The sequence below is a fragment of the Anopheles marshallii genome, chromosome 3 (assembly GCF_943734725.1).
Source record: "Anopheles marshallii chromosome 3, idAnoMarsDA_429_01, whole genome shotgun sequence".
NCBI lineage: Eukaryota > Metazoa > Arthropoda > Insecta > Diptera > Culicidae > Anopheles > Anopheles marshallii.
The window spans coordinates 36,667,198-36,679,209 of NC_071327.1; the positions used below are offsets into that span (position 1 = coordinate 36,667,198).

General features: G+C 38.0%; 1 protein-coding gene across 1 annotated transcript; it reads left to right on the top strand.

The window, feature by feature from the left end:
* Nucleotides 1–1,990: 1,990 nt before the first annotated feature.
* On the top strand, nt 1,991–11,339 carry LOC128710997 (guanine nucleotide-binding protein subunit gamma-e). The gene is made up of 2 exons (XM_053805863.1): nt 1,991–2,103; nt 11,187–11,339. The coding sequence occupies exons 1-2, from the start codon at nt 1,991–1,993 to the stop codon at nt 11,290–11,292; spliced, it is 219 nt and encodes a 72-aa protein (XP_053661838.1). The 3' UTR covers nt 11,293–11,339.
* The last annotated feature ends 673 nt before the right edge of the window (nt 11,340–12,012 follow it).

Genomic DNA, 12,012 nt, shown 5'->3' on the forward strand with positions numbered 1-12,012 from the left:
AAGCTAACGCTAAAGTTTAATTTACACTCGAATCGTAAAATGTATTAAAACATATGGTGCTCTAAACTCTTTTTCACTGGAAAAAGATCACCGATCATTTGGTGCTGTTGGTGTTTGGTGCAACGAGCTATAATTACACAATTCTCTGCTCGCAAAGAACATTCGAGTTTTGCTGCCAAATTTATTTTTCGTAACAAATTTGCGAGTGATATTGTTTTTTTTTTTCGTGCACCGGTCAATAATTTAACCTTTCCCATCGTAAGCCTAACCCACCTAATTGGCTCTCATCCGTCACGACATTTCTGTCTGTTTTCTTTTCTCGCTTCAACACTTACACGCGAATGAAGATCGAGTACAACGATCATGCAAATCGACAAACAAACACATCGTGGAATCTCACGGTACTATAGTGCTCCAAGTACCTATAGTGAACACGTGAACTGTTGAGAACGTTAGGAATGTGTGTGAGTATTGCGGTGTGGTTGTAACGCGTTCGAAACCGACTCAGCTCCATCGACAAATTGCAGTGGCACGGTGCAGCATGCAGCATGCAACCGTACCAAACCGCATTCGCTCCAAACCCCGCCCGTCAAAGCTAACTTTGGTCTAATGGCAGCTAATTGTTTTCATTTTTGTATTGACTTTACCTTGACACGATCTCTCAATCTCGTTTGGTTGGTTTTATTTGATCGTCTACGGATGCACCCGTGAGGGGAAAAGATCGTGCTGCGTCTGTGGTTAACGAGTGGATTTCATGCAATGATGGAGTTAGGTGCATGAAATGAAGTTGATGAATTAGATGAAAGATTAGATAAAAATAGTTTTGTGTGAAACAAAAAGTTTTGTGTGAAGTGATTTTGTTAGATATTTTTTACGAGGTTTCCATGTACTTTTTAAACTATCAAAACTACATAATTTAATTAATTGCAGACGATTTTTCCCAATTTCAATTTGTTGTTCAGATCTCGTAATAAGGACCAGTTTCTTTCAGAAACCTAGCTATTTCTCGATTTCTGATTATTTGTGTGATTGTACAACATCGATCTGTTGCTCCAAGTCGTACTTTTTCCGCAATATCCGCAATATCGCAATATCCGTAAAAATCCGTGAGTAAATGCTGCGCTATCGATTTCAGACCACAAAACCAACATACTAAAGCTGCTCCCTTCTCTGATATTTACGTGTGAGTTAGTCGCGTGTGGAGTGTATAGTAACTAGAATGATTGAAAAACTAATTAGAAACTAATAAACCAATTCAAAGAAACGGCTACTATTATAACTGAACATTTGAATTCAAACTAACGGGACGAAATTCTCACTCAAAAATTAATATCAAACTTGATTTGATCGATTTATTCGTGCGCATGCTCCTGGCTGGGGAAATCTTCGCCCTTAAGATAAGGGTGTGTGCAGTCGCGACACAAAGGGCTCGATTGGCATACCATCATATAGTGCTAGTGTGAGCAAATGCGTGTGTGTTTGTCTGTTGCAGCAAAATCTAACCTCTGTCAAAAATTTTATCGCTCCGATTAGGCAACGCTTGCTTCGAATCGAAGGGCGAATTTGAGGAACGAAGCATGCGCACAGTTAAATGTCTCCATCGGCTGGCTAGTCGGTTTGGGTGCATGGGACGATGTAGGCGCGTTTACACATCGATTGTTTCGCTTCATTTCTTCCTAAATTATTGTTTCCTTTAAATTGAGTTTCATGATTCTTAATCAAACATTGCACTTGCATTTATGTGTAATTTAAAAATTCCATTTTTAAATAGTATAAAGTGAATGGTTTGTTAGAATTGTTAAATAAAATTGAAAAATAATCCTTGTTAATATAACGAAACTGTTTGGCTACAGATTTTGTTTTCAAATCGCCCCTTTCGTCGATTTATCAGAATCACGATAGAAACCACCCCTCCCAAAACAACGGCTTGTACACACGCACACCAGTAAATACGGGTTTTCTCCATCTCACGCGTTACATTCCAGGCACGATGGATCCCAGTATTCTTGCAACCATGGACCGTGACGCACTGAAAAAGCAGATCGAAAACATGAAGTACCAGGCCTCGATGGAGCGGTGGCCATTGTCGAAGAGTATCGCAGCGTAAGTACCCTATTCAATAGCCTTTCTCCCGCCCCAGGTCATAGATTTTTTTTTGTTGTTGTATGCTGCAAAGTGCCCTTTCCGTAGTGTTTTACGTGCGTTGTTTAAGTTACTTCCGTTGCATAGTTTATTACGCAAAGAAAAAAATGAAGACCAAGTGCTACTTGCAAATCGTGCACTAATCATCTCAGTTCAGGATTCATTAGACGAGTGTCTTCTACCGCGAAGCAAAAAGAAACTAAGCCCATTTTAGATGTTCAATTCCGTTTAGACATTACTAAGCGCAAGGTGGTGTTAGCCACTAGGATGGTGCCGAATGGCGAAAAAAAGGAAGCTTACGTTTCAGTCGATAATTTCGGGGTGTGTATTTGCAATAATGAGTCAGACCTGGGGCGATTGACGATGGACATCAGGCGCCCAAAAGTGACAAGTGACTGCAAGTGACTGTATGCGGTTGATGCAAACTGCAAATCCAACAAAAAAAGGTATTCGACCATGTGAGTGGATATGTGCGAGTGTTAAAAGAAGCAATAGATTTGGGATGCCCTGTTTCAATCTTAGATTAGTAAAACCTTTTTCTGTGCTTGCCGCACCGCAAACTACGTGGAAACAAACAACAAAGTTTTGGGCAGGAAGGATAAAAAGTTGGTGCAAATGGCCTGGCTGGTCTGAAACCGAACGCGAACGCGAAAACGGATGTGGGAAAAAATCGATAAAGAAATCAACCCTCATACTCAACTCCCGAACGTTTGCTTGGTAGGCACTGGCGGTACGCGTCGCATGCGTTCATGGTATTGGTGCTTGGATTGGAAGCATTACCAATAATCGTAGGAAGCGTGTAAAGTTGGAGTTTTCCAGAGTTTCCTCTCTCATCCTACGCTTTCCACCTGTCCCCGAAATATCGCGAATCAAGTTTACCTTCAGGGAGGAAACAAATTATTGCGGCCTCTGGAACAATGCGCTGGAGGGGAAATTGGTACCCATTCATCTGGGAAGTGTTCCAGTTGCGAATGTGTTAGTGTGCCACAGGGTGGTTGCGTTGGGTTTAGCCCACTGTGAACGCAGGGTGGTATGCTGAAGCTTCTATCCAGCCCGAGTGTTCTTATCTACCAACAATGAACGTTTATCTCTCGCTCTCGCGTGTTCAAGCATCACCATGGCGATGAGATGGTAGTAGTACCAACGCTGTGTGTGCATGTGGTGTGCGTGTGATGTGGAAAAACAGTGCCAAGGTAGACTGCGAACGTTCCCACCGGTATTCGTAGCTCTGACCGGTGTAGTGGAGACGCATTATCACCTTTAGGCGCGTTCTTGCCAGACATATTATAAGAGCAAATGGGATGGAAACATGAAGCCATGATAAAGATCGACATCCAGTGTATTTTTCTTACTGCGCTTGTTTTTCTTGCCTTTTGGTGCTTCTCGCCATCGAAATGTTATCGTAGCCCCTCAGCATTCGGTGTACTTCGGAGGAATTTGTTTTTTTAGCGAAACGCTACGACTATAAGTGGTTCGTTCTTTGATAGAGGTTTTTAATTGTTATGCTAAAGCTGTAAGTGTATAAGTAGTTGAGAATATGAATTTGTTATTATGTTGAACTGCAAGATGTAAAATTTTTAAACGTATAAACATGTTTTAACGAAATTAAATTTAAATAGCCATGAATAAACTTGAACAATCACATCGCTAATGTTAAGTGTTGAACTGAATTCTATTCCAAATCAACTGCTTTCAACGCTTAGAATCACTTCATTTGACATCTCGTGTTGGACGCTGGTTGATGTTGGTAAAAAAAGTGTTAGATATGATGAACTCCGCGTAATGCAGTAGTACATGAACTGTTGAATGAATGCCTAATCCAATTTCCTCTTTCAATGAAAATACTGGTTTATTATAAATTCGATTCACGATGTATGCAAACCAATAAAATATTAAACAGTCCACCATACGATAAAAATTAATTTCTTCAGGTATTCTATCAGTTTGAAGTCAAAATTATGTATATGTATGTAATATAGAATTTTTCGGGCAATATAATCAATTAAATTAAATTTATTAATTTCTTGAGTAACCTTATCAACATCATTGAGTAATTAGATTTTTATTATCAAATTTGTTCCTGTTTAGTTTGAATAGAAAATGTGACTGGTTTCTTTTCTTGTCAATTTTATTCAATATATTTCCTTAACTATTATTTTATATTTCATATTTGTTAATTAAAGTTATCTAGCTATCAAGCCTACATAACAATGACAATAACAATAGTAACAAATTACAAAAGTCTACAGGGAAGATGATAAAAAAGAACGAAAACGTAAACAGTTACAGGAAATGCACAAGGAAATACATAACATTGTATAATCGTCAAACTAAACTGTGCAAAAAGGTCCTGAGGTTGTTCAAATTTAAATTTAAATTAAAAATCAGTAAAGTATCAGTAAAATTATGTTTATGAAAAAAGTACATAAAGCAGCCCGCATTGACCTTTAACCGTTCACCAGAAACTCTTTTCTTCCACTTTTGCTATCGCAGCATCAATATCTGCACATAATGAGATGGACACTGGCACATAAATATATCACCTTGGGAACACCTCAACGCAATGGGAAAAGAAACTTATTACTCTTTTGTTTCGGGTTATATACCCACCAACACATAACCTGGGCTGGGTTTATATTGAATTTGACGAAGCCACGCAGCACCAAAGTAAAAGTTTTAGTCTCCTAGCTGAAATGTCACATGCCTCCATACATATTGCTGGATGTGCGCAGATCAGTAAACCCACACCACAGGAGCTCTACTTTGGTGGTGGACTCATTAGTAACGTACTGTGAACGGTACCACTTACCATGTTCTAATGATGTTCGTATGCTCAATTTCTCACAACTGACACTCGGGTCGTTTTCTTGACGTTGTGTTTTTTCGCTCCAAGTTGTCTACCATTACCGTTCCCTACGACTAGGATGACAAGTAAAACCGGCAGCATGGAGATCCATATTTGGAGACTGCCATGGAGACTGCCAAGTTTATAGATGTAGGTACATGAAAAAAGAGGCACCTCCACCATCTAACAATAGGGGTTTTTATATTTGCTTGGTTTGGAAGTGTGAAAAGGTTGATAAATGGAAGAATTATCAGAAAAAATAACTTAACAAGCTTAAGGGAATTCTACGCAAGAATGTAATCTTACAACAGCTTAAGTAAAAATTTACGATATGTCCCAGTGTTTCTTTGCTAAACTAAATCATTATTCCCTCTAAATATCAACACCCATAGAACAAATAGCTGAGCATACTGATGGTATTAGTTAGTGGTGATGCTATGTTACGAAGCGATGTGAATGAACATCAAAACCGTCAAGAGATAGAAAATGACTTCTAAGGGTAGATTACTGTTTAATTACGTGCAATCAAAACCGCTGCTAAATACCCGCATAAGATTTAATTACATGGCTCAGCTATGATTAAGTTCCTGGATGAACAAGACACATCACATCCTGCGGGTATCAAGTTTCCGCGAGCCCTACCGATAACTTCGTGATTTTATGCTTAAGATGTGTACGAATGTATCAAACTGAACGAATCATATATCATATTAACCACTAACACATTAATAAACTAATGTTCACTAACAGTACTAACGTTTGCATGCGAAAGATACTAATCCTAGGCTCTGTAAGGCATGATGTAGATAAACAATTAAATCAACCAAGTTGAACCTAACCGTTTCAAAACCCGACTTTGAACGATTACTACTAAACCATTTCTAAAAACACTAAGCCCACTTAACACCTTTCACTAACTTTTTCTAACCAAATGAAAAAGGGATAAAAGTGTCCAAAGACACAGTCCCACGAAAGTGTCCTGCGGCGTTCCGAGGCAAAATTGGCAATCCTTAGCATAAACAAATCCCCATACCGGTGGACAACACCCCACGTCACGGAGTGTAAACGGGTCATGGGGTGCGCGTGATTGAAATTTTAATGAAAAGTAATCACACCCGCGGTACTCAGTGGAATAAACACCCAAGTAAATGAAAGCCACCGACGGAAAAGCAATCTGAATGGGTTTGGAGCTGGGGAGACGTACAACTCCTATGCCAGGTAGGTATTACCCGGACTGCCGGCATAAAACGAAAAAAAAAAATACACTGCAGTAAGGCAGAATCCGGAGACTCTTTGAGGGTGATGATTGGAAAATGGATTACATTCTTGTCGGCACGTGATGTACCTTTACCCGGTTGTGTTCACAATGAAACCATACTGGAGGTTGTTGCGTTGACAAACATAGCGCTATTGCTTAAAGTTCAGATCGCAAGGGAAAGAGTGGTTCGTTTCTCAACGTGACATTTTTATTTCTTTAAAAGAAGTCTAGTTTTCGCACCGGTAGACGGAAAGCAAACCCGATAAAGCCAACACAAAGAAGATGTACAGAAAATAGTTCAAGTACATGAATATCTGTCAGCAACTAGAGAGGAACGGTAGCGATGCGAATACCAAGCAGCTACTAATTGGATTTCAATTAAAAAGCTTTCTCGTCTGGAAGTTTCCCGTAGAACATAACAGGATTAACGAGGACTATCGATTACGCTGTTTTATTAGCGTTATGGAAGTGATCCGTACACAGCAATACTTATTCATCGATACATAAATAAGACAGCAAAAACGATAAGACGCGTTTACTGATATAAGTTCTACTACTAGATTTTTCTACTACACTACTCTACTAGATGATCGGTCACTGAAATTACCTACCCATACGCGTGTGCTGTGCGCCTTGGAGTCACGGTCCAGTCGACGCTTAAATCCATCAAGCTGTTGTGTCGCGTTTTAGCAAATACTCTTTTTATTCACTTCTAATTTGTTTTATTCTATATTAGTTTACCTCCCGTGAAGCATTAGTTCATAAATGGATTTTTCATCCAACATCAACCTTAACTTGTAGCATTAATAGTCTATGTGACATACAATAATATAGGGAACAGAGAATCGACATCAATCGAACAAACTGTTCAAGACATTGATCGATCTTCGACGACATCTGCGCTTGGAACCGTTCTATCACAAACGAGTAAGGAAATTGATTGGATGGTTATTTGCAACCAAAAAAGTAGCAATAACAAGCCTCATTATATACTCTTGATTAGTTCGTAGAGCTATGGAAATGCCAATGAATGGAAGCCCAGGCGAATATGTTTCGCTCACTGTCAACACCGTGTCGGGCGTGTAGATTTGGTGTTTTGTTGCATGGAAAAAATGTGTACCAGCGGAATGGGAAGAAATTTAATTACAATTTTCTCAGAATGCGCCGGATGTGGGTAGACAAAGCAAATAACCTTCTGTTGCCGGTATTTCGGTAACGATGGCAAGCAAGAACATATAGAATCGGTAAGGGAGATACATCAATCGGGCAAAGCATATAAATCATGTTTGCTGACAGTGGGATGTGTCGTGATGATGTTTTCTGTGATCTTCTGGCTGGTTTTGATGCTGTTGATTGGATTATATTCAAATTTGTAAATTACGTTTTGCAATACGTTATTATGTCGTTGAAGCAATAAAGATCCGGAACAGCAAGGAAATTATATCATACTCAACAAGTTTTTGGATTGTTTTCTATTCGACTATATTCGTTACTAATTTTCTAATAAGCAATGTCTGTTTCGCGCTTGAATGAATTTGACGAATCAATTTACTTCACAGTATTCAGAATTCAAATGCTGCTAATTTAAAATACCTTGTATTTCTTGTGCCCACACGAACAAAACAGGTATCATCATCAAATAGGAAAAACAAGGTACCGATATGAAACTTCCGCGAACAATTCGTGATGCAGATGAAAAACAAAATACTTTGGAAAGCATTGTTATTGATTCTTGGAAGCATAAACTGACACTGATTGCACGTAGTGGGATGGAAAATTTTCTTCTCATTTGTGTCGGTTTTAACATGCTCGAACACACGTTTTCTGATGTTTACGTAGGAGGCAATTTTCCAATGTTCGCCCATTTCCCGTGAGCAATTTATATTGTTTTTATTCCATTGATTATATTAACTTTTACGAAGAATTCATAAGTTTATTCATATGTTAATCCAGTTCTGGGAGTTGATTTAATTGCAGCTACATAATTTAAATGGAATACATTACGCATTGCCAATTATTTTTTTTAAGTGGAATTCGTTTTAATGTTGGAGGATGAACATGAATAATAACATAATTTTACAATTTGTCAAACGAATATCTTATTTTCGATGGAGTTTGTTCCAACAAGCAGTTTACAAAACATGCTACAAATAGTCCATCTGGTACAATGATTAATTGTAAAACAGCCAGTTAAAAGAATTGTTTATACGATTTCCCTTTGCACTTTTTGAATCACTTGAAAAGGAGAAAGCATAATGCCTTAGAGCATTGAACGTATAGCAGAGTCTCGCTAATAAGAGAGCAATTAACCGTACTTTGGTTGTACAAGGTAAGGAACAACCTAAATATATAAAATAAGGAACTCTTGAAGAGAAGTAATTCATTTGAGACATCATTCCCAGTTAGGTATTGACTCTTGATCATTCGAGTGTACAGAAGGAGTGATTTCTCATTTGACGACTTATTTTACTCAGCCGTTACATATTAACTCCTTGCCCTTGTTGCTACTCTGTTCGCAATGCTGTTTGACGCAAAAGCAGATATGGATTGAGCGTTTCCTTCACTGTTCATACCGTTCGCTACAACGTTCGATCAGCTAGGACGAACATTGAAGGAAAATCGCGAAGAGACGACACGTGGAAAGGAAACGGTGAAAGTGGAAGTACATTTATGTGCCATACGGCCATCGAATCCATCCATCCATCCTTGATCCATCCTGCTCACATTGGGCTTTGTAGCTCGTTTCGAAATCGTGGACACACAGTTTGGAATAAAATCTTCGTCGCAACGAACGAATGAATCATCATTTCCATCACCCACGCCGCAGGGTTGCTTAAGTGTTTCATTCCATGTATGATGGCGGCATGAGGTTTATTATTTTCCCTATCCCAAAAAACCCAACTCAAAGCTCTGTCATTCGCTCGAACGATTTCGCATTGAGGTAGTGTTTGGTGATTTGGGGGCTAAGATGATAAAGTTCAGAAGCGAGACGGCATCTTTTTCCTCTGCTTGCAACTGTTGCTAGCTCGTGAACATTGATAACGGAATAAAATGGTTGGTTGTAAAGTGAGAAAATTAAATGAATGAATCCCAAATGTCGGCATCGAAATTTGGTTGGATATTTGAGATAAATTAATTTATTTCGAATCATTGGAGTATTTTGTTTTTTTTTTCATCTTGAAGATAGCTTGGCTTGTTACAGCATGAACGGAGGAAATGATTGGAAAAAGATACCTTTTCACTTTTATCTATATTAAAAATACATCAAAACGGTACAGCACCAACACAGCCCAGGCTTACAATGTTCAATATTAAATAAGCCCAAGGCAGTGGTGGACTTGCTAGGGTCTGCCAAACAAAGCTTTTATTAAGAAGTGACATGGTACTAAGAAGGTATTTCTTGGTAAATTTTTAGGTTTTTATGCTGGTATCTGGTAGATTTGGTCTAACATTTTCAACTGGAAGCAGCACTTTTCTTTTTTTATCGTAAACATGACAATCCGAGAGAGTAAGTTGAGAGTTTTAAGAAATTTTATTTCTGGAATAGTTAGCATCGCTCTTCAACCAGCGGGTAGGGGCTAGCGTCGCAAAGTAACAACCATTTAAAAAGGTTTGCCGCTAGCAACCGACACGCTTGGGTGGGATGTAAGTAACCTATGAAAGCTTCTGGCTGTCATGGCAACACATTTCTTTTTTAGAAACCACTAGAAAATCCTCTTTTTTCAAGGATGCCCATCGTTTTAACGGGTTGATCAAAGGGCATCTTATTGTAATGCGGCAAATGTTTTCGACCCTTTCGTAGAACCCAACTGTGAAGTATTATTTGTGTTTTCTTCATAAGCCGACGAACGTTGCTAACCAGCTAGGTGAACAAGGGAAAAGTATTAAATGGTAAAATATGGAAATACAGTCGGGGTTGTGGAATATCTGTACATGAAGAATGTATTAAGAGCAAATTGAACAATTTAAACACAAAGTTGTGCAAAACGGTATTAGTTGAACAAATTCATTTTTGATGATGTCGTTGGATGTTGTTATTCTTAATTGATTTCCATTTATATGAAATATGATGAAATTATTGTATGTCAAACGCAACAAAAATTAAGAATTAAGTAAAAATTGGTTCTGGGGATAAACATTTTAGCGAGATATGCATGTATTGGAGTACATGTTCTTTATTTGATAGGACAGTCTATTACGAGCTCGAGTGGTTTATATCAAACCATCAGAACATTTTGTATCGGATCGAGTATATTAAATAAAGCATAATTTTGACACCAACAAAAAAAGAAAACAAAACCACTAGGTAATTATATATACGCCGTGAACATATGCTCCAAACTTCATCTGATAAATATCAAAATCAAATATCACCAGACGACAAGTCTTATCCGTAACGCACTGTGGTTGTCGGATGTAAAACATAATTTATTTCACAGGCAAGCCTTCAATTTATCAATTTTTAATCGAATTGATTTGTGTATTGGGCCTAAAAACGAAAAGGCTTTTTATCAAGTATTTACTATACCAATTGCTATCAATCACAATCCAAAATAGATAAACCTCAAAATGAAGCATCTGTTTTAATACTCGTCTACTAGTTCCTGAAAGCTATTTTTTGCAACTGATGGCAACGAAATATATTCATTGACCAGCAGAGAATATATCTAGCGTGGCGTGCTCTACTTCGATATGCTTTGACTTTAGAGATGCAATTAGTTTGACTAATACCTACGACACATATCATGCAAAATTATACTAGGCTCATTGTTTACGTATTTAAATATTCAAGACCTAATCCATTATAACATTGCGTTTTTTTTTAATGCCTCATTACATAGTTTTTTATGGTTTTCTTTTCTATGTCGATTTTGATGTACCCGTATTTTTCCAACAGAATTATTTCCTACTAACCAACATTCATTTATTCCTTTTTTCCAGCATGCGAGAATATGTGGAGGAGAACGAAAAGAACGATCCACTGATTCACGCACCGGACAAGAAGAATAATCCTTGGGCCGAGAAGGGCAAATGTGTCATCATGTAAATAGCGTCCTATCTTCTACCGATACTTCTACTACTACTACTACTACCACTACCATTACCACTACTACTACTAGAACTACTTCTACACCCAAATTCAACTACTATTTTCTAAAACTTTCTACCATTACAACAAATGTACCGTAGAGGGAGACAACAGAGCCTTTGCTTCGAACCGAAACTATCAAACCAGTGCCATTTTATTAACACATTTTTGGTGCGATCCATTCTGAATCCAACTTTACAACCGACGCTGCAAAACTATCAAGCCTCATCAGCGCAGAACACATTTACCAATGCTAAATAACTTTCGTTTCCTCTACTCTTTCTGTTGGTTCAACAGATGTACGGGCCGCTTGTTTTCGTTCTAAATATCGTTTACATAACATGTTTTTTTGGGTCCAAACAAAACCAACGTGAAGTAAAGCAGGAACCAATTTAACCAATTGCGAAAATCAATCAAAAACAAGCAGTCGACTTGCGCGCTATTAAACAAAATCCACAGTTGTAGAACGTCACTTCATTGGTTTATTAGTGTTGTTTAGTAATTACGAATAAGTTCTTTCAAGATAGAATGTTCACACTCTGTTGTATCTTTAGTTCCCGTTTTATTTACTATTTATAAGCAAAACTGTTGGTTCTTTTACTGGTAATTTTAAATCCTTTTAGCAGATATTTTGCAGTAACGAAAAATGCTTAACCACCGAAAGCATGAAAGAGTAGA